The sequence below is a fragment of the Cuculus canorus genome, chromosome 7 (genome assembly GCF_017976375.1).
Source record: "Cuculus canorus isolate bCucCan1 chromosome 7, bCucCan1.pri, whole genome shotgun sequence".
Lineage (NCBI taxonomy): Eukaryota > Metazoa > Chordata > Aves > Cuculiformes > Cuculidae > Cuculus > Cuculus canorus.
Window position 1 is genome coordinate 30767852 of NC_071407.1, and position 24137 is coordinate 30791988.

Genomic DNA, 24137 nt, shown 5'->3' on the forward strand with positions numbered 1-24137 from the left:
TTTTTTTCCCCAGGTATTTATCATTGGACTGATTGCTGACAGAAAATTTCAACATTTTAATCCTGTCTTGGAAACCTACATTAAGAAGCATTTCAGTGCTACGTTAGCCTACACGTAAATTTTAAAATTTACTCTTCCTAATATGGCTTGAATAATTTTTCCAGATAACATTATTCCATTACTTGGTTACGTAGGTTAATTAGGAATTTGCCTATAGAGCTTGGAGGCTCTTGAAGGCTGGAGACAGTATGTCTTTCTCTTGTGAAATACCAGTAGTAAAACATTCGATCACTTGCTAGGAGGAAATCTTGATTTTGCTGTATTACAGGAGGGCGTGATTTGATTTCAAGAATCGTTTCATAGGGAAAATATTCATAAGCAGTTCTCAGTCATCCTTGAGAAAGAAGTAATTTCTTTATAAGTTGCTTCAAATATATGTTGTTTGGTGCATTAAATTGATGTTCTGCCCCGAATTATCTGTGTTACTGTCACTTCGGAGAGGAAACTGTGAATGACAAAAAAAAAAAGTCCATTATTTTTGCTGTCTTAAGTATTGACGCTTAGGATCTTTGCTGCTGCTTCAGTCTTCTAGTGTTGGAGGAGAAAATGTATAATGACTATCTCTGCAGTGTTGGGAGGAAAACAAATCCGAACTTGAAAACCTGCTGTGCACTTTGCTGCTGCTATGCAGTCATTGCTATGTGAGCAGAAAGTGTTTGATCAAGAATTGATTTAAATTGTGAAGGAGAGTTAGGCCTTTAGACACAACTTTGGTATTATGATCACTTCACTGAGTTACAGCCACTGTTGGAGCCTTCATGTGAAGTGGGTAAAGGATGAAGCATCCTCCAGCATCTGCTTTTATTCACAAGAGCTGAAGGTGGTCCTTTGACTGGTAGGCATGGAAAGCATCCTTCCCTTCCTTAAATGCGGGATGGGGGCAGAAACAGCTCTAAGATTGAGGATGCTGAAAGAGCTGAATTCTGGCTTGACTTGTGCTCATGGGCATAACAGATCCCCCCTTTTCCCTGCCTTTTATTGCACTGCCTTTTATTTGTTTACATAAAAGAGATTGCACTGAAAATATCTGTAGTTGCTTGACATTCTTAAGCAGTTTACTCCTATTCAAATAAATTCCAATACATCAAGAAATCTGTCCATTCAATGTTATTTTCTTAGTGGTATATAATGTACTTTTTTACTTTTAGCGTGAATGTTGAAACATATGGTGAGCTAGGATGACTTCACATGAAATTCCTTGTAGTTGCATTAAAGTTGTGGTTTATATTCATTGAAAGAGAGGTAGTTGAAATGACTTTATTTTTAAAATTATTTCACTTACAAATTTGATAGACTTTAAAATGCAGAATAAAAGAATTTCCGACTGGTGATGCATACACTTTATCAGAAATAAGTTTCAGAAATTCTAGCCCAAAATCCATGTGAAAGCTTTGTAAAGGCGAGGCCTTGTTTAATGAAGAAATTCCTATTTTATGTTTAATTCTGACAGTGTGTTTCTATTAATTTAATCATTGTGATTATTTTGATTATTATTAGTAGTTGCACCTTAATAATATAAATCTGAATATCCCTAAATATCCAGCAGGAAATAAGTCTTAACGAGATTTGCTGTATTGATTCTATGTTGAATGGTGCTATAGTCTGTGTTTTTCCTTTTTTCTCAAGAATAGATTGCAGCTACTTACCAGCAAAACCAAGAGCTTGAGTTTATTAGTTACATAATGAATGTATTAACTTGGTGTGCACTACTTAAGCATATGATTTTTCTTTACACCTTTCAAAGTAGTAATTCTTCTCTGCAAGTGTATTTGTAACTTGTATGTGTGTTTGTATTTAAACAGAAAACTGACGAAAGTTTTGAAAACATATGTGGATAACGCTGAGAAGTGTGGTATCACTGATCAGCTCTTCAAAGCTATGAAAGCTTTGGAGTACATCTTCAAGTTCATAGTCCGATCCAGGATATTGTTCAATCAGTAAGTATGGTGAATGCTGAAACCTCCTGTGATTTCCATTAATAATATTGTTCAAAAAAACATCAAAATGATCATGGAATCATAGAATAATTTGGGTCGGAAGGGACGTTAAGAATCATCCAGTCCCAACCGCACTGTGATGGGCAGGGACACGTCCTATTAGATCAGGCTGCCCAAGGCCCCATTCAGCGTGGTTTTGAACACCTGTAGGGATGGGACAGCCACAGCTTCCCTGGGCAGCCTGTGCCAGTGCCTCACCACCCTCATGGTGAAGAAATTCTTTCTTATGTGTGGCTTAAATCTGCCTCTCTCCAGCCCCTTTCAATACTGGAAGTTGCTTTGAGGTCTCTCCACAGCCTTCTCTTCTCCAGACTGAACAACCCCAACTCTCTCAGGCTGTCCTCGTACGGGAGGTGCTCCAGCCCTTGGTCCAAGGGAAGTGAGATAACTCACCCCATGGAAGGGGCTGTTTCCTCCTCATGGGCTGCGGAGAGCACCCAACCCATACCAGGTGCCCTAGGTGACAGGGACCCCATTCGGTTATTGTGTAGCATCAGACAGTGTTGGGTCCTGGTTTGGTTTGGAACTTCTCCTTGATAGCACCACACATTAAAGTTGCTCAGTATCGCGTTGTTTTACAAATATCTCTTAAGCTGTTGGGTCTTCTTTCAGGAGACAGCTGTACCTAGGAGCGGGCCAGCTTTCCTTGATGGAGACGTATATTTTAAGTCGCAATGCACTGCTAATATCATGATATGTTTCAGTCTCAAATTAAGCAGCTACTGTTTGGGAAGCTTTTGTGAATGACCATCTGGTACTGTGACTGAAAGGTTGAAGGTAGTGAGTGGCCATACTGCCTTGTCCCACATCCAGGCCTGAGCTTTGCTAGTGGCTTTTATCAGATGGCTGTGAAGGTCTAGGAAGACTGAAGTAATGAAAATCTTGCAGTAAAGCAAAGGGACAGATTTTCTGGATGGGAAGCATGATGTTTGTCCTTGTGCGGTACTTGCATGGCTCAGGCAGTGGCTGTGGTTTGCAGAGGGCTTTATTCATAGGCCAGACATAGAGTGGGAAGAGAGTCAGAACAGATGAACAGCAGGGAGGGAAAGACTATGAGATGCACCTATTTTGAACCACTGCCCCATAAAAGAAAAACAAGTCTTGTTGGAGTTGACCCTCGAGCAGTTTGGAGCTGCCTAACCCCCACAGCTGTCACAGAAGAATGAAGCTGTCGGAGGTCGGTTGCTGTTTGTAGGGCTCTGCAGTCTCAATAGGTTTCAGTGAGTGACGCGGGAAAGTGGAAAGAAAGAAGGGCTGCAGAAGTCTCAGGAGCTGTAGTGGTTTTGATGGGAGAATCGTTTGAGTTTCTGTAAAAGCTTCTATGCCTGCTGGCACTGTGGAGGCCTGCTGGGGGCTGTTTTCTGCTCCCCCCTTGACCTCCTGCTTGTTGAATTGCACTGAGACTCACTGATGTTGTCTGCAGTGGCCATCCATCCATAAAGTCAAACATAAATAGTTACTCTAAGCAAATTTGAAAGTCAGTACAGTGCTTTATACGCGAAATAATAAAAAAGTTACAAAACAAGATGAAGTATTTGCCTTGGCTTAGCATTAGTCCTTTGCTACTTGTTAGTGATGGTAACAACCTTATTACAAGGGATTTATGTAGAGCTCTGAAGTAACTGGCTCCACCAACCTTTCCCTAATTTAGAAATTGTAATTTATTACTGTAGGAGTCTTGCTGTGAGATTCATGAAATACTGAATGTCACTTATAGTGACATTCAGTATTTTATTGTCAAATTGTCACGTGCAATTTGTAGGATTGCACGTCCTACAAATCACTTTAAACCAGAAAAAAATAATTATCTCTTGCTGCAGATTAGATTTACAGACAATATGACCCTCTAGTATTGGCCATTGGATTTCCTCATGCTAACTACTAATTTGCAGTTGGGAAGATGCAGATCTCAGTGACAAGGGATTAATCAGCGAAGCTACTGAATGCCAAATGACACCATGGTTTATTCTGCTGTAAGGCTTAAATCCTGTCTGAGGTGTGTGATTTGAAGTGATTATAAGAAGTGTAACAGTGTTCTGAAATATCGTTGGTGATTTACTGAGGAATCACAACGAGTAAGCAGAATCTTTTATTAAATTTATTACATATTTATAACTTCAATAATGTGGTAGTGGACAGAATATATGGAACGTTTTAGTAATATGATTGCAGGCAAGTATCAGTTCTGGATAAATACAGAGAAGCCTTGTTCGTCTAGTTAAAGCGTGGTGGCAAATCTATTTGTTCAGTATATCAAAGTTCATAAAGGCAAAATTTAAGTGAACTTTAGAAATACATTTATTTGGTTTACTGAGTAATGATCCCAGTGGTTATGTTGCGTTTACAATACTCTTAAAATTTTTAAGGCAGTGCTAGAGGAGTCAACTTACTGTAATCCTGGTTTTCTTGTAGGTGTGGTGTTTTAGTGCATTATCAGGTGTATTAAATAATTATGTTTAATAACTGACAGTAGAAACACATTTGTGACTAACTTGTTTATTTTAGTGCGATTTCCTTTTTGAAATGCAAAGCTGCTTTTCTGAAGCAGTTTGATTTACTGGACTGACAAGTTTAGTTACTCTTTATATTAGTATTAGTTTCACCTCTTTAATCTGTTCAGGGGTACACTGAAATCCATTATTGGTATTACGATTTAACAAGAAGTTTGCCCTGCAGAACCCTTAGTTTTAGCACAGGAAAATAACACAATTTAATATTTTTCTGTAGCATTTATTTCCCCTGTGTTGAAGTTCAATGGCTTTTTAAAAATATTTGTGGCTCCCAAAGGCTTACGAACACAGTGTTAAAAATTATACACATTAGTTTCAGTGTAAAGCGGCAAGAACGTGCTGAGCTCTGTGTTTATCTTAAGAAAAGCCCCTTTCCTTCTGTAATAGGTGGTCTGTCATGTTCTTTTTAAACATGAAGAAATCATACTGTGACTGTACATATAAAATTCCTGGATTGGCTGTTCTTTCTGGGTTGCAGACCACATTTGAGACCACCTTACTGGGTTTAACTCCAGAAGAAAATAGGGGTGATTTGACTCTTGCGGGGAGCTGCTCTGATGGGTCTTCATGCAAAATGTTTGGATGAGCTCAGGGACAGAGCTAGTGAGAACAAGGAGGGCTTTTGAAGCCCAATGGCTGTTGGATAAGGCTCTTAGAATCAAAGCTGACTGGGTAAGCATGGGATTTTAGTTGGGGAAGAATCCCATTTGATGTTTATAAAACACCCCTTGTTAGATTTGACCTGGATGCCATTGTCTTCTGGGCTTTTTTTTTTTTTCTTTCTTTTTACGTGATGTCAAGTCTGTGTAGCTGAGGTTCAAACAACAGCTCTTGTGTAGGCGAGTGATGCGTGCTGCCAAAGGGGAGGGGGGAATTTAAAGGGTTTATGTGGTGCTAGTCTTCTGCCCACTCCTTGCCATTTTGTAGTAAGTATTATCTCATCTTATAGCCAAAGCAGTGATCATTCTGCATTTAAAATGTCCAGGAATGTTTCAGGAGCATTTTTTCCCATGCTGTATTGAACCAGTGGACCATACTTTTCAGCTTGGCTATGTATTTTTTGCCTTTGGTGTTGCTCAAGCATGTCAGGGCAGTTTTTGCCCCTGAAAGCATCCGGCAGAGAGAGAGAGGGGTCTTGTTGGGCAGATCAGCTGTGAAAAATCCCGCCTGAAGGCATGGGGACCTGCCTTGCAAACTTGAGCTGTGGATTAGTTGTTCTTCTGTGGCAGCTGTGCTGAGGGAAGCTGAGCCTTAACTAGTTTAGGGTTAGTGAGCCAAAAATTAGAGGTGAATACTATTTAGTTTTAGTGCTCCCTTCCCATGGAAAAAAAAGATGGTGTTTCAGCAAGTAGTGGGGTGATAGGTTTTTTCTTTCTTTCCCAGAGTTTAAGGTCACTCACTTTAGGCCACTGGTAGATTTTAATGATTGCTGGCAAGTTGTCTGGATGCTCTCTGGCTTCCTCATCAGAGAGCTGCTTGGCATTGGTCCTCCCAGACATCTGCTAGCTCTTGTGCAGGCTGAAGAGACTCTATCCCACTGCTGCGTGGGCACGTGAAATTGGGTCACCGCTGAGGGATTCGCTGTGACTTGAAGGCATAAACAACAATACTGAATGTGGCATTTTACATAGGAGGCTTGAAAATAAAAATCTGCTGTTCCTGCTGGCCCAACCCAGTCAGTCTGTCTTGTCTGTAGTTTTTTGTGAAAGAAAACTCTTCGTTCAGTGAAGAAACTTGTAGAAATTCTTGACTTTAATTTTTGAAAGAGGTATTTTCATTTTATTTTGATTGTTAAACCCAATTATTTTTCAGACTTTATGAAAACAAGGGAGAAGCAGACTTCAGGGAGTCCCTGCTGCAGCTCTTTAAGTCCATCAATGAGATGATGAGCAGCATCTCCGATCAAACTGTCATAGTGAAGGTACGTATTTTACAGGTCTCCATCTTGGCTTTACTTTTGCATCCTAAACCCCAGTTAGGCAGTTGATGAACTGTATGCTTGTGTTTGTGCCCAAAAGCGTATTTTACCTCAAATGCAGATAATACTTAGTGCTTCTAATGGAATGTTTGTGACTGTGTAAGGAATGTGCTTCAAACAAGTAGGTTTACTTAAATTGCTGCAAATACATCACTTTTACCTTTAAAAAGAGAACTTGAGCATTAAATGATGTTCAGCTTATTTTACTTGAAGAATCTTAACTTTAAGGTATTTTTAAGGCGTTATCCTTAAGATGCTGATGGCAATGTAGATTCTTGTATTCTTAAGCGCTTATATCTTAGGCTGTTCAAGAACTTCAATATAGTATCTTAAGCCTGAGTACATGGTTTTAATGGAAAAGCAGTAGTGAGTCAGACTGCAAACTCCACCTCACACCTCTCTTCATTGGCCCTTTAAAATGGTTACCTACTTTTGGTGGCATTGGCTAGCTCTTGGAATTGGGAATGTGGTCTCTGACCTCAAATGAATGTAGGAATTGATATCACAGAGCAGAAGCATTGAATTATAGCACTGGTGGATTTTTTTTTATCCAGAGAAGTCTGAGGTTATTGTGCCAATACTGGTCCCATGTTCTCTTAGTGAATCTGTTTTACAATGGACAAGTTCAGAGACACTCATATGCAGCGTTTTTGGTAAGTTACACCTAAAGTTCTCCCTGTGGTTCCAAATGGAGTTTATAAAAGGGCAGAACTCTTGGCCTAGCTATGGTGAGTCAGTTGGAAGGTGATGATCAGAAGGGGTTTAAGAATTGGCTTTGAATTTGGGACAGTTTGACAGTATGGAATCATAGAATGGTTTGGATTGGAAGGGACCTTGACAGGGCATCCAGTCTAACCCCCTTGCAGTGAGCAGGGTCATCTTCCGCTAGATCCAAGTTGCTCAGAGCCCACTCCAACCTGACTTTGAATGTTTCCAGGCATGGGGCATCTACCACTTCTCTGGGCAACCTGTGCCAGTGCTTCACGACACTCATTGTAAAGAATTTCTTCCTTACATCTAGTCTGAATCTGCCCTCTTTTATTTTAAAACCATTTCATCTTGTTCTATCAGAACAGACGCTGCTAAAATTTGTCTGCGTTATTCTTCTAGTCCCCTGTTAGGTAACGGAAGGCCCCAGTGAGGTCTCCCCTTCTCTCTAGGCTGAAGAACTCCCAACTTTTCCCGCCTTTCTTCACAGGAGAGGTGCTCCATTCCTCTGATTACTTTTGTGGCCCTCTTCTGGACCTTCTTCAATAGGTCTATGTCTTTCCTGTCCTGGGGGCTCCAGAGCTGGACACAATACTCTGGGTGGGGTCTCAACAGAGTAGAGGGGCAGAATCACCTCCCTTGGCCTGCTGGCTGTGCTGTTTTTGTTGCAGCCCAGTATACAGTTGGCCTTCTAAGCTGCCACCACATATTGCCTGCTCATGTCCAACTTCTCATCCACCAGCATTCCCAGTCTCACTGGGCAGGGCTGCTCTCAATCCCTCCTACCCTCAGCCTCTATTGATACTGGAGTTTGCCCTGACCCATGTGCATGACCTTGCACTTGGCCTTGTCAAACCTGATGAGGTTCATGTAGGCCTATTTCTATTTTTCAAGCTTGTCCAGGTCCCTCTGGATGACATCATGTCCGTCAGGTATGTCAGCTGCACCATGCAGCTTGGTGTCACCTGCGAACGTGCTGAGGGTGCACATTATCTCGTTGTCTGTGTTGTTGATGAATATTTCAAACAGTACTGGTACCAGTGCGAACTCCTGAGGGACACCACTTGTCGCTAATCTCCAGCTGGACATTGAGCTGTCCTCTTTGACCATCCGACCAACTCCTGATCCACCGAGTAGTCCACCAGTCAAGTCCATGTCTTTCCAATTTAGACAGGGGTGTTGTGAAGGGACCACGTCAAAGGCCTCAGAGAATTCTAAATAGATGACATCTATAGCTCTTCCCTTGTCCAATTGTAGGAATCCTCCTGCTCAGATATATAGTAGTTGTGCGTTACAAGAATTTTTTGTAGCAGCTGGGAGGCAGAGACAGACGGTGGGAAAGTCCTGTGCCAGTGCAGGAGGTTCCTCTTGAAGGGCGCTGGGAAGAGGAGTACACCAGGGAAACATGTAAGTCAAAGACACCAGTCCTTTGTAGCTGAGTGCGTGTGGGTCTTAGGCTAGCAATACCGTGCTGTTTCAGCGTAGATAGTGGGGGATAAAGCTGTGATTCAAATATTTTAGGCAGAGAGGCTGAGACTGTATCATCTCATAACAAAATAGGGGTATTACATGTTTGGAGGAACCTGGTTATTTTTCATTCTGTTGACAAAGCATCTGTCCTGAATGGAAATTGGTAAGTTTAAGTCAGTGACTCAGAGTGTGTTATCTGGTATTTTAGAAATAGTACATTTTCAGATTACGAGGATTGAATATAAGATTTATTTTCATAAGACTTTCCTAAGACTTGTGCTTCAGGAAAGCAGATTGAGGATGAGCTTTTTTTCTTTTTCAACAGTTTATATCTTAAAAACCACCAGTAATTAAAACCACCTCCCAAAATAATTTGTTTGTTTTCATATAAGATGCAGGAAAACAAGGCAGTCTTTCTGGCAAAGGCTGGAGAGATCAGATCACAGCAGTGTCTTTCATAGTGTCTATATTGTTTTGTATTCAGATCTCTGCAAACTTGTGTGTAGCACATCTACTGTCTGCATTTACCTGTGTGGAGTAACCTGTATGAAACATTGACAGATGAGCCACATTGGGCTCTGAGAAGTGTGCTTGTGGATGCCTTTCAAAAGCCTTGACAATCTTTCATTCATTATTCATTGCTTTAATCTCCTTTGGACTCCAATTACTTAGCTCTTAGAATACGTAATTGTTAGTATTGGCTTTTTGCTGCTCATGAGATTGCTTTTATTATGTTCGAATATCTACTGAAGCACTACCCTTTTTTTCCGTAACTGGGAATGTGTAGTTCTATTACAAAGAAAAAAAATATTGAATAGGTGGATAAATGCGAAGGCTTTTTGAGAGAGAGCGAGGATGGCCTTACAAAGCTGTTTGATTCCTGTGAGGGTGTCAGTAACAGTGTAAAGCGGACGTGACATTACAGGCTTCATTCAGCATTTATATCAGTGATCCGGGGTTGCTAATTAAGTAGTTAAGTATCATGCTCATGGTGAGGAACATCAGCAGGACCTCACAAAATTGAGTGTGTTAAAAGGTGATCTTCAAGGTAGTCAAATGCAGGACAGTGCAGCTCAGGAAGAGTAAATTAATCCCTATATGATGGTCTACTTGAAGGTGGCAGCTGCAGTTTGGGGCAGTGCCTTGGAGTCATAGGGTCATAGAATCATGGATTGGTTTGGGTTGCAAGGGACCTTAAAGATCATCTGGTTCCACACCCCTGCCCATGGACAGGGACAGCTTCCACTGGATCTGGTTTCTCAAAGCCTCATCCCCCCTGGCCTTGAACACCTCAAGGGATAGGGGAGCCATGACTTCCCAGGGCAGCCCGTGTCAGTGCTTCACAATCCTCATGGTAAAAAACTTCCTCCTAATATCTAATCTAAATTTCCCCTCTTTCAGCTCCCTCTGCAGCTTTCCCGCAGGAGATGGTAACTGATAGCTTTCCGAGGTCATCACTACTGTGTGCAGCAGCGGATGAGGAATCAACATGGTGTTGGGTGTCAGTCAGAGGGATAATGAAAACATGGCAGGGTTGTCATTTTGTTGTTAGACAGCCTTGGTGCATCCTCATCCTGTGTGCCACGTGCTGTTCTCATTCTTTATAGTTTAGGGAAAATTAATATAGTTTCTTTATAGTTTAAGGGATATGGAGGACTGGAATTGGGAATGGTGCACCTTCCTGGTGAGTGAGCAGCCTGTGAAACTCTTCTGCACCAAATCCCACGTAGGGTGTATTCACTGACATCAGTAGGAGGTTAGTTTAAAACAATTGAAAGAAAAAAAATCATATCTGAAGCTTGCTGTCACAGGGGCTTATGGAGGCAGACAGTGTCAGCAGGCCCAGAAAGAAGTTAGCTGGATTTACAGCCCATAGATACGCTGAAAGAATGAATGGAAATACAGCCTCTAAGGGACACTGGGGGAGCCAGGAGGGGAATGGACCTCAGAAACTGCACATGACATCTCTTGTGGCCACCTTTGGGGACCAGTGCTGGGCTTTATGAGCTGTTGGTGTGACACAGTGAGCGTTTGTTGTGCTGTTAGATGCTCTGAGGTTTTGTAGAAAATTAATGAAGATAAGCAGATAAGTTGCTTGGTCCCTGTGTTGTGCAGTTATAATCAGTAGATCTAGCTGTAGCAATTTCAGGCTTTTTTAAACTGTTTTTAATATATATTGGGGAAGCTAAACAAGTGTGTACAAAATAGGTCTGTTTGGAGAGATAAGAAGTTGAAAAGACCTACATGGAAAATTAAGGTGCTTCACATTAAGAGAGATGGATGCTTAATTCACACATTTGAATAATTCACTTTCTCCTTGCAGAAATTATAATCTGTCTCGATAGTTTATCAACATGAAGCAGAACTGCCACTGGAAAGTTTTGTTGAAATGTTTGCAACTTTTCTCTTTGGGCTGGTTATACTGTTTTATTTTTTTCCCCAGCCTGTCTGTTAAGAGAGCAGACTTCAAGCTGACGCTGTGCGGGGGAGAATGAATGACTACAGTTTTATGTTCTTAGCAAGAATTACTCTTTATCTATTCAAATATTTATGTCCTTGTGGAAGCTGATGAGCTGTTTCTGACTGTAACTCGGGTCTTCAGTTACTTGATATTTTGCATTTAAATTGCCCCTTTTTTAATTTGAATATTTCAAAGCTTTTGGTACATTTGAAAAAAAAAAGTTTTCTCAAAAGAATACAGTATGAATTGTACATGGATTTAAGTTTGTAGGGCACAAAAAAAGACTTCGAATTTGTACCTCTTTTAGGATTATGGTTATTTAAAATTTCTTTGGGTGTAGGGATGAATTTGTATATGTGGCTGCTTTGCAAACCTGACTTCAATTTTAGCCTTTAGGGAAAAAAAATCGGGAGTATTTTCTGTGGATGGCATGCTAAAAGTGGTACATAGCGGTTTTGCTGACTGCAAGAAGGTATAACTGTATACAGCATTGATTAAATTTTTCTCTAGACTTAAAAGGGAGAAAAAACCCAACCAACAAACAAAGAAGTAAAAGCTCTGTTTATCTGCAAAATCCTTTTAGTGCACCAAAACCATGCTTTGCATTGCTGAGGATGCTTTGACTCCAAGTCTCATGGCTGGGAAGGGCAATGACCTGATCTTTTTGCACAGGGTCCTCCAAGAAGCCTTGACTTGGACTGGAGTTAGGGAGAGGCATGTCTGTGTCATCTGTCCATCTGTCCCTGCTCAGATGTGGTGTCAGTCAGAGGAGGGGGCTCTGGAGGTAACCTCAGTGCTGGCTCTTGTTTGTTGCCAGCTGTGTTGGTGCACTAAAAGGTCACATTGTGGCTGAAGAACTGGTCACCCACTCCTATTACACTTGTATAGTATATTTATACTGGCTTAGTGTATGCATGTATGTATTTTTTTTTTCTGTTTCCTTTTGTGAGCTTTTGGTATTACAAAATCATAACAGTTTACAAACATTTTTAAAAGGTCATTTTAAATGTAAGTTGTAGTGCTTCAGCTATGTATTTTTACAATAAATAGGTAAAAATCCATATATTCCTGGAACACGATCTGAGCAGAGCTCTACTAGTATCTGTACTTTTTCGTGGACCCAAATATATTGCAATTGAAACATGGAGGTGTAAGAATGAATGAAAGCCACTTTCATCTTAGGCAGTAAAGGCTACGTTGGACAATCCTGTGGGTTTGAATTTGAGAAGCAGGTATAGTATAACTTACAGTGCTCAGAACAGGAGCATTTGTTTTTTTTTGTAGTTAGTTAACTAAATGTAATTATTAGGGTTTTTTTTATATGTCTGTCACAGTTGACTGTGATGGAGGCAGGCATTCAGAGCCCACTTTTACACTTGATTTTATTTTTTCAAGTGTGCAGTTGTCAAAACTTGAGAGGGAAATTCAAACAGTGATGGCTATTTTGGTCATCCTCTTGGTAACAAAAGTTTTTCTTGTGTGATGAATGGTAGTGGGCTGCAGTAATTGTATGAGTAGCAGAGAGATTAAAATTTTTTTTTCAATTATCAGTTTGATTTTAAGAATTACTCGATTAAGTAAAGTGCGCAGCATTTGCTATGTGCACATATTTTTAATCGTTTCGAGTGTATTGAGCTTTCCTGCTTTTAGTCCTGTTTTCTGCTAATTGGTGCGTGATATTTCCTTAACCTTTTACTGTTCAAGCGTGAGCTCAGCTGAAGCCTAGCATGACGTTTCAAGTTTAGATAAATATGCAGATGTTTCTGCTTGCATCTCTCTGAACCGAGGGCAGTTGAGCCAGCTGCATCGAATTTATGAGGACTGTCTGATTGCGGCTGTGTTTGTGTGAGGGAGCTGAACTATTCTCAGCAGGGTTCTTGTGGTTTGCTCTAATGTTTGCTGTTAGGCGTGATTTTGTACTGCTGTTCAGGATGACTGGAAAAAGATAGGCTGGTAGCTGAGTTAGTGCTCTGTGCTTTAAATTATCTCAATAAAGTAGGTTTGTATATCAAATTATTCAGTAATGTGACCACAGAGAGATGGGTGGAAGGTGATAACATTTCACTAATGCAAATTCTCCTCTGTGTAGTTTTTTAATAATCCTTGTCACTTTTAACGCATGATGCACAGTTCTCAGTATCCATATCATACTTTTATTCTACTCTAATATTAAGCATTTATTGCTAAAGCCACAGAAAAGCATTTAAATGAAGACAGGGAAATAGAATACAAGCTCCTCAGGTACCTGGAAGAAAGCAAAAGGGACTGCTTAGTCTGCAGGGCTTTTCCAACAGGTTGAATACTTTATAACCATTGTTTGTAATTAGTTGAGTAACAAAATGCAACCTTAGACTGAGATTTGTCTTGTAGAACCTGTATGGAGAAGTCCGTTGTTATACTGGCAACAAATACAATAGTGGCGCAATGCCACTGTACTTGTGATCATACTTTATGCTATTTTACACCAAATTTCATGCCAGAGGCGCTGGTTCAGTTATGATTTGGAACAAATGACTATTATAGCTGGGGCAACTCAGAAGTAGTGTTTAGGCATCCCTGGAAATTATTTCATCCAGCTGCTGACTGGGCTTAATTTGTCTGGATTGATGAGCATAATAGAATGCCATCCAGGATAGTGCTTGTGTGGAGAAGGTAGGTGCTTTGTGTTGAATGACACAAAAGATGAAAATTAACATTAACACCATGTACAACTTGAGTCGGGTAAAACAAATTTATTCCTTCATCAAATAAGAGTTCATAACAATATGCTATACTTGACAAAGATATTTTATCTTAATTTTGAGGCTAGGCATACTGTCTGAAATGAATGACTTCAGAAAATGAATTTTTAAAATTAATTACTTTTGCTTTCATGTAGTATAAAGAGATGAACTTAAATCCTAGACAAGACTTGTAGCGTGCTATTCAGAATACATTTTGTTTAGTACTTTGCAAATGTCATTTGTTCAATCTAATGACAATCTTAAGTTAGTATTAGTTTCCTTAAACAGCTACTGTAAAGAAGCTTTTGTTACTGTTTTTTGACATTCCTTTTCAGTGTAAACCGAAGGATGGCATAAAAGCTAGAATTTTTTGGTTTTGCCAGATAGCTTTGCTGTACTCTGTGCTGCTTTGTTTCCATTTGCCAGTGACCATTTTTACTATTGCAGTAGGATTTTCTGGTTTGTATTGATGAAGAGACTCCTCAATATTCTCAACTGTGTCATAAACGAGTAAATTAGTAAAACTGCCATTGTTTATAGTTATTATCCACAAATAAATCAGAAGTTTTAAGGTACTTAGCAAGGCTACCTTGTCTTATTTTAGTGTGCTTCCATATGACAAAGAAGTGTTTGTGGAGACCATTTGTCTTCTACTGAGTGGTGGAAGGATGCTATGGTGCAATACAGTGCCATGTTGTTGGTCCCCTTCTAGTGTAGTGTAATTTTGCTTATTCCACAAGCTCTCAGCTGTACTAACAGCTACCAGATGTGACAAAGTAATGGAGATGCTTGCAGACAGTGCTTACTGAACACACAGGCTGCAGTGTGACTTTCTGGCTTAGAGGCATAACATATTTAAGACACGTTTCCAAATGGCCTATGAAATATGCTGTAATTATACTGATCTTGTAATGCTGCTTAAATGTGTTCCTATGCATATACACTTCTATATGGATCTGAGTTTTGAGGCTTGCTGTTACGTTGGATCATTAATGTTTGAAACAAGAATCGATGTGGCTTTTCAAAAGGTGGACTAAGTGACTTCGGGCACTGGTGACTGCGTGCTTAAGGTAAGTGCTGCTTTTGATGAGGAAGGGCATCTAGAATCAGAGAATAGTTACGGTTGGAAGGGACCTTAAAGATCATCCAGTTCCAACCCTCCTGCCATGGGCGCGGATATTGCACTAAATCAAGCTGTCCGAGACATCTGCAGCAAGCTCAGAGGTTTGCAGAAGAGTAGAGTCCATGGAAAAGTACTCTCTGGTCTTTTGTATTTTCTGAAGTTAAAATTAGGGAGAGCTTGAAGGGAGCTAGGGCCAGAGAAGGGACTTACGCAGGGTTCTACAGGGAAATGTTGAATGAAGGAGGATTCAGATTGCCTGGAAATCCCAAATCTTAGCTGCGGTGCTTATGTTTGCCTGATGACATGAAGAGAAGGTGTCTATCTGCCCTCCAGTCTCTTTCTGGAAAGACTGTTGATGTGTGCTTGTCTTCAGGAAGAAATGACAAACTCAGGAACTTACCTGGAGGAGCTGTCTTCCTGAAAATTTTAGTGATTGGGGGTTTTGTGATTCATTTTATTGTTCTAAAAAATAAATGAATCATACTTTTAGTTTACATTGTTTATGTATCAAGTGTTGAAGTGCTTTAGGAGGTTATTTTTTAGATATGAGATTATTTTTTTCCACCGAAAAAATTGCAGAAGTAGTTCCTTTTGGAATAAAGTGACTGTTTTGTTGACAATGTTTTCTGATTTGCTGGCTTGGGATCAATTTTTAGTCATGGAATCTCCTTGAACCTTTAGATATGAGGGATGTCTTAGTTTTTTCTCTAGGTAGGTCCCACTCTTGTCTCATTCATCAGTGTGGAAATGAACCATCGGGCAAAAAAGAGTTGTGGCAGCAAGAGTGCTGCAGTGGACCCTTCACTGATGTTCTGAAGGACCACCATTAGAAATAATGCCTCCTTTGCACTTGCCTTATTTATTCTGGCCTTCTTACCGTATCTCAAGTCTTTTTTTTTCCCCACCAACTAATCTTTTGATACATGCCACCACTGAATTTGTTTCTTCTCTATGAAGAAAACCTCTGCGTTATTTAGCTGCTAGCTCTGAAAATAGGAAAATACAATTAGCTGTTAAGTCATTATGAGCACATCAATGAGTTTATCTTAGAGGTTGCAAAGGATGACTGCTCTAGATAGTGAGGTGGTTGTGATGGTTTAAGGAATAAGTTGCAATTATTCTGTGGAACGATAAAACCTAGGAGTTTCATCCTCTGTATTGGCTGTGCAGAGAACTGTGACCATCAATTATTGCTTAATTTATTCTATTTAAGGCAAAGCTTTGACTTTTCTGGACCTTATTATTTTCACTTAGTGAGTTTTATTTCTTGGCATACTTAACTGCCTTTTTTATAGTTTAGAAGGGTATCCTTGAAGCGCTACAGTCATTGACTTAGCAGTTCAGTAGGTTGCATTGGCAGCTGATTCATGTAATAAGTGTCAGCTAATGGTTCTTTTTGTATGTCTGTACTTTGGCTGTGGTATAATACCTTTTATGTATGGATATAATATTCATAAAGGGGAAATGAGCACGTATTTCTGTGAGTGCACAGCTGTGTGTATGGTTTTGTGTGGTGGAGAGAGGGAGAGGTAAGGGATGAGACATAATACCGAAAGGTACTTTGAGTTAGCTCAGAGGCTCCTCTGCACTTGTTGATGTCGTGCTGATCCTTGACTCACATGTGAATCACATCCCAGGGAAAAAAAAAATCCAATAATACCCTAAGTGTCAATATAACAGTGAGTGTACACAGAAGTTTAACTCAGTAACAGGGAGAGTACATTATTCATTTAGTGTGCTGTCTTTTTTTATGTTTTTATTCTTCCCCCTTGCTAGTTTATTTGTGTGCTTTGTAGTACTTACAATGAATGATTTTGTAACTTGATAAGGGTAGTAATAATTTGTAACTTGTTTTCCACAAAGAGAAGCCCCTTTGGGCAGTAAAATTTTTATTGCAGCCCAGCTTGAAACTCTATAATTATTGACTGAGTATGTGAGACTGATATTTCCAGCTTTGTGTGTGTATCTAATGTGATCACATGGCAATTGCTGCAAAAACTTGATTAAAAATCAAAGAATTAACGTTCTCCATTATCTGTTTTCTCTGGTGCTGTTTTGAATTTTCAAATGTCTTGTGTGTCACTGTTTAGCTATGAAGTTAAGATTCTGATTTAGTTCACCAGCTACTTCTTGCAGGAATGAGGAACTTGAACCTTTGTCCAGTGCTGATCAAGAGTGGAAAGTTATCTAATTTAATTCTTTCAGTGGAAAAAAAAAAAAAAAATACCCAAACAGATTGCCTACTTGTTTATCCTGATATTACATGAAAATATGAGAACAAGTTTTTTGTCTGATGACTTCAATATTCCTCACTTATGTATTCCAGTATCCTGGGAGTAACCTGCATTGCAATTGGGCTGCAGCTAACAAAAGATGTACTTTCAGCTGCAGCTTCGAGCAGAGCAAAATTTACAGTGAGAGCTGCTCTTTTACGAGAGTTAATATCAGCAAAAAGTTATTTCAGTAGACCTTTAGATTACACAGATATAGATTTAATCATGGGCCTTGCAGAGCCTACTTGTCTGATCATATTCACTGTCTCATACCACTGAGTCAGTTGAGACTGGAAATTGGGAAGTATACTTTCAATATTTACTTTACATTTTAAGATATTAAAATTTAATTTGTTAGTCCATAAAGTACAACTTAAGTTGCTGATAATTGTTGTATCTACAGGCTTTAAATTGATGTTGTGAATAGTTTTAGCTGATAGTACTTCATTTACTCTATGAAAGTGTTAATTTTAATGATTGTGCCAGCACAGCGTGAAATTTTAATTCAAGATTTAAAATGCGAGCTCTTTTTTAGTATGTGTTACTAAACATTTATTGCTACATGCATTTTGAATGATAAGCAGATGAAAACACAGCAATGGCTGCAGTTTATAACTGGTCATGAGAGTCCTCATCCATCAAAACACATAAGCATGTACTTAGTGGGACTGTTGGCGTAATTACAGTTATGAGCTTGATTTCTGATCGTGTAAGTAGTCCTTGAAGCATACATGGAAATATTTGATGATCAAGCTTGACAGTTGAAATGAACTACCAATAAAAGCTGTGTCACTCTGAAATTTGCATCTAAGCTGTTGACCTGTTTGTTTTTTGCTCCTTTAAAAGTGGTCAGCAGGCATTAGCAGACTTCCCATGGTGGCTGCTTGAAGTTATTTGACAGGTTTCTTTCTCTCTTGAAGAGTTCTTTCTGTAGAAGCAGAGACTGTTAGGGGCTTTTGAATTCACAACTCCCTCCACACCACACTTTTGTGCTGTTTCTATGATTGCTTCATCAGGTGAAATGTTTACAGCTTATTTTTAATGAATAGCAAACACCAAATAGTATCAATGCTGTGAAAATATACTTTTTTTCCTTTATTTGAGCAAATATAGGTGGCAAATGTTGGATATTTACTCAGTTCTAGTTGATAGACTGTGTTTGAGAGCAGAATTATGTGCTATAACTGTCTCACCCTCTTATGTTCTGTTCTCTGTGTTGGCAATATTTCTATAATAATGAATATTCAGTGAAAAAGATATGTATGTATTAACCTTGCAGAAGAATATATGATGGGAAGGTGAGTGTGGTGTGCATTTAGGTTTTAATAATGTAATATTTTAACCTCTTCAGCTGCCATAGCCTAGTGTTTTCCTCCAGTATGGGTAACATTGCCAGGGCTGTATTGAGCGCTTGCTTGCAGCCCCTTGTTTACATGCTGGAACAGCAAAACTCATAAAATTCCAAACAAATCCAATGGTGCTTTGTAATCTAGAGAAGAGTTGCCTGAATTTGTGCTTTGGGGTACGGTTTTGGTCATGGGTATATGCTTTCTTAAACGATCTAACCAAAATCACTTTAATCTGAATTTTTATTGAGAAATATGTAAATTAATAATTGCTTCATACATTATTCAAGAAAAGGCATATTTTGTATCGCTGATTCCTCTGCTAATCTTATCTAAAGATATGCAAATGATTTAATTAAAATAATTATACTGTATAATATACCTGAACTTTGCTCTGAAATAGTAGATATTAATCATTAACGGTACTTGTATTTTTAGCTGGAAAGACAAACTATTTGATTGATAGTGGTTTCTAAACATTTTTCCCCTACTTTTTTTGCTTAACAATTTAGAATGAGATGTCCCTTGTGACTGTAATCAAACAATTGACCTCATGCTTTCAAAAACGATGGAATTTGAATTGGAATGACTAAGGTTGTGGGAGCAAAGTATGATTGTTTGAAAGTAGACAATGTTCTTTATGTACCTACGAGGCAGTGCTCCTCAAGTCTTTCTCGCTGTGGCTTTTCCTACTATTAACAACTACTGCTAAATAGAATTTTTTCATCTCTTTAATTCCTCTGATGGTGGAGTTTTGTAGTATCATGACTTGTCACATCATAGACTTCAGACTAGAAAAGAGTTGCTAAAAAAAGATAAGTATAAGGGTCGCCTTTCTTCTAACTGAAAAAGATGGGGAACACGTAGTGCTCCCACTGATGGAAACTGCAGATGCAAAGCATTAAACCCACAAACAGAAACGCTTTGTGTTTTGAGGCAAAATCCCCATCTGTGATCTAACTGTTTGATATTATCAAAAAAATGCTAAGGTAAGCAAAGCAAGCTGATGTTGTGTATGTTTGAATTACTGTTGTTCCTTTCTAGTCTGGTGCTCAGTGGAAGCAAGAACCTAAGGAAACTCAGTGAAAAGAATGCTTGTCTTATGTGCTAATAAGGTTAAGATTAAAGCCAAAGGCTTTGGCTGTGGGATTTCTTAAGTAGAAGATTTTTTCATTTATTATTTGGAATAGTGCATTTAAATCCATTTGCAAATGACCAACCAACCTTCTCGACTTTATCTCATTGAAATTTCAGTTTGTGTAGACTAAGTGATTTTTTATCTGTAGTGTTAGAAGTCCATTTACTGTTGTCTAACCCAACTGTGTTCTGGCATGATTGCCTTAAATTGCTGGGCAGTAATTTTTAATTGCTTGGATTTTTGCTCTTGATGCCTGTAAGAGAATGTTTGCTCTAGGTACGAATAAAGAACTACAACTTAGTACCAAGAAATGGAAAGACAAAATTAATTAAAATACCTATGAATAGTTAAAACATTAAACATCTGTTTGTATCTTCTGGATCCTTATGTATTGTGAATTGGAGTGACAACTACAACCTCAAGGAGTTTTGGAAGTTTCATTAGTGGCTAGCAAGGATTTGCTGCTGGGGAAAAATGATGATTGTGCATTTTAGTTTTGTTTTTAAGTAGTGCAGGGAAAATTAAACCCAACCAACTGCAGCATGGCTGAGGAGGAGTAGGAAAAGTTGCTTCTCCTGCTCTACAGATGATTTTGAAAAAGTAGTTAGAGGAACATAACATAGTTATGTGCTGTATACCGATATACCAAAAGATTTCTATAACATCTTGGAAGGAGCTTATAAATGCCTAATTTTGATGCAAGTTGTCACTTTTCCCAGATTACTTGTCTTTCATGGCTCTTTATTCTTTTAAATCTGTTAAATCTAAAACCTTTATTTTCATTGAGTTTCGGTTTAAGTAACTTGCCCCCAAAAATAATGTGCTAAGAGCAAGCACGTAGCGTGGGCTCAGCTGTAGCCACAGAGCATAATTAAGCCAAAGCAACCTATTGTGTGATTCTCTTCTTGCAGTCTTTGCATCGCCTTTAAAGACATATGAATTTCAGTCTTATTTATTTATTGTTTTTCTTCTTTTAGGGGGCAGCACTTAAATACTTGCCAGCTATTGTCAACGATGTGAAATTAGTATTTGATCCAAAAGAACTTAGGTGAGTAGAGTTAATGAAATGTGTAGTGTGAACTTTATTTTGCAGACCTATATAAATACATGTATATTTTCAGAGGCAATGAAGTATGAGCACCTGAGATGTTTATCTCTTTGTTTTTATTAAACTGTTTTCTTGTTTCCCCTTGCAAATATTTGTAGGGCTATTTTACAGCCTGTTTTTAAAGTAACTTGTATGGCATCAAGGTTTGACAAATGTCTTCACAACCATACAGTCATGTAATTAGATGGCAAGAATGATCAATTGGGCAATTGACAGCAAAACTCTTTAGCTGTATACCTGATGCTTCATTCTTTCGAGTGTTAATTTAGTGTAAATAATAATTGTTTTGGTTCAGTGATCCCTACTGCTGGATTAACATTTCAGTAGCTCATAAACACAGGAATGTTGTTAGTAGAATGAAAGGGTGATAGGAAGATGTTTTAGAACAAAAAAAACAATAGACAAACTACATAAAAGCTGTTATTTCAGGGGAACTTTTAACTGAAGAAGAATAGAGTTTCTCTTCCACAGTGCTGTTAAAAGGCATTTAAGTTGAAAAAAACCCTTTTTTATCTAATTTGATTACACAAACCCTTTTATATATATATGTTTTGTTTGTTTTCATTCTGTGTTCTGTTATGTCAAAATGGGGAAAGGAAAGATAAAGTAGGAGTGAAATAGGTGAGCATAATCTTTAGTTTATCATTCCAGTGGTCTGAGGAATGCAGCATTTAGATTCTGCTTGCCTGAGCTGTACACTTACCTACACGTATGCTTAGGCTTCCTGTGGGCCCAGGGAGTGCATCTTTGTCAAGTTTCTGGACTGAATCATAATTTTGATGTATGGTAGCAAAAGTACTGGGAAAATACACCAAATGAAAAATCCCCGAATTTGGCCTGTTTTACCCTAAGTACTACAGTTTTTCTGCCGCTTAAGAGTATTTAAAGTGACATTGACTAATACTTGGAAGTGAAACTTAGTAGGAAAACCAGAGCACACACAGATAACTGAAATTTGAAAACTAAACCGTTAAATAGGGGAGACAGGTTTAAAACTGAGATAAAAGGAAGAGGCAAAAGAAAAGACGCAAAAAAGCATAGACAGGCATATTAAAACCAATTTCTATTTCTCTGAAATTAATTCTTTTATGTCTGGAAAAAAGAATGAGTTTGCTTGTCCAGAAATATGTGGTTATTTTCTTCTGTGCTATTGGATATTTGTTTTTTTTGAGAGATGTTAACATATTTTAATTCATCTCTTTGTATGCAGCAAACTCTTTACCGAATTCATCCTCAACGTTCCCATGAGCCGTCTCACAATCCAGAAACTATACTGCCTGATTGAAATAGTTCATAGTGACCTCTTCACGCAGCATGGTAAGCAGGACCTTTGTAACCATTAAGCTGTCGCATTATTCATTGTGTCCAGACCTCTGCTAGTGCAAGGTTTGTCCTTGCTGCTGAGTGTGGTGGAGGTTGTAACCAATTAAGGTTGTTCCGTTAGAAGGACAAGATGATTTAAAATAAGTGAGGAAATGCTAATTGACACTTACTGCAGGTTATAGATCATGAAGAAGTGAAAGCAAAAACTTGTAATTTTTAATTTAAAAGGGCACTCGGCATCCAGTGTTGTTGGCATGTGCTCTAACTTTGATTATGGTATGTTTTATCAAAAACTATTCGGCTTTTGCGCTCAGTGAAATTCTATGGAGAAAATGGAAGTTTTTGATGTCCTTTCTCTCCCTTTAAGCTGTCCTCTAGCTGAAGTGAAACAACACATAAACCCTTCAGAGTGTGCTGTTCATCCTTGCTTTCTTATTTTGTCTTTTACATTAGTGGGCCATTGAAAGGTAAGTTCAAGCAATTGCCTTACAGATTTCCTGATTTAAGGTGAAACATTTTATTATTCTTCTAGATGACTGCACCTTAAACTAACCTAAACTAAGTGCTTATGTGCTGTCAGAAGTTAAGGAGGGAGCAAATAGGCAATGGTTCAGTGATAAAGGAAATTTGAAAGAGTTCTTCTGTCAGATAAAAATTCTGGGACCACGTGATGCAAAGTGCTGATAAACCTGACTTTTCTGGTTCCCATTTCAAAAAGTTCTTGATGGATTGAGTTCGTACTGGCAGGTCTTATACCAGATCACATATCTAACTACAGCTATATAACTTTTGTTGGACCTAGTAACCTATTCAGTTAGCAACAAATATAAAGCCAATGCAATCTATGTTACAATCTGTTGTGCTCCTTATTTTCCCAAAACTGTGTGCGTTTGTGCCTGGTGCAGTTCAGTGGCATTGCTGGAAGATGGGATATTGTGTGGATTTGTTACTGACATCTGTAGAATTAAGTACTATTGCTGTTTCCACTTCTTTCCACTTGAAGTTTTCTGTCTGGTTTTGCGCAAGAAGCAATGAATAGTCATGTTCAAAGAACAAGCTTTACGTTTTGATGGCGCTTTTTACTTAGGCTAAATTTGTGGTAAGGTTATTCTCCAAATTTAAGATTTATAACAAGTACCTGTAAAATTGTTGGGTTTACATGATACGTGTTACATACAAGTTTTAAAGTTCAAACTTTGGGTAAAAAAATAAAAGTAATGAGAATTAAAACTGGATGATAGAGAAGCTGGAGACCCTGAATCTTTCAAGAAAGAGATAGGACTTTACTATAAAAAGCTCTCAGTGCAGTTAAGTCACAGCTGAGCAACCAGGCCTAACACTGGTTGTAAATTTACTACCTGCAGTTATGGATGGTGATGAAGCAATAATGAATATCTGAAAAACAGTCTACCAGCCGTGTCACCACATACTGCACCAGCAAGCTTGAATACAGTTCAGTTTGATCTTTGCTTTTGAAAATTTCAGCCCTTATGAGCCACATCAAATGACTGTATTCTGGATTGCAGGGTTTGCAAGAATAAAAAGAAGGAATTCAGGTCGAGTTGCTGCTGTTGGGGCTTGGGTAAAATGATGCTAGTTTCTCTGAGACCATTTTAATGTTCGCTCTTTTAGATACACAGGTCAATGTTAATTCTTTCATTCATTCTCAGCTCACTGTCCGCATAGTAATTTTTCCTTCTTCTGGCTGCTTTTAGGCTGCGAGCTCTTTGGGGCAGCAGTCAGTAATAAAAGGTATTATACTTCACTGTCTTGAATAGGAGGAATTCGAGATAGCACAGATAAAACAAGAAATTATGACTATAAAAAGTACTTCTAAGGAAGGCTATTGGGACACATTATGTATTTATATATTAAACTTTGAATTCTCTTACTCAGCCAATTTCATTTCCAGATGTGTA

At 38.7% G+C, this 24137-nt stretch overlaps 1 protein-coding gene across 2 annotated transcripts in view; it reads left to right on the forward strand.

Moving 5' to 3' along the window:
* DOCK1 (dedicator of cytokinesis 1) overlaps positions 1-24137 on the forward strand; it is a 321093-nt gene that overhangs the window by 67503 nt on the left and 229453 nt on the right. For both annotated transcript variants that reach the window (XM_054072202.1, XM_054072203.1), the window contains exons 21-25: positions 14-114; positions 1863-1997; positions 6380-6488; positions 20765-20835; positions 22106-22212. In XM_054072202.1, coding sequence (XP_053928177.1) covers positions 14-114; positions 1863-1997; positions 6380-6488; positions 20765-20835; positions 22106-22212 — 523 coding nt within the window. The remainder of the gene's footprint in view (positions 1-13; positions 115-1862; positions 1998-6379; positions 6489-20764; positions 20836-22105; positions 22213-24137) is intronic.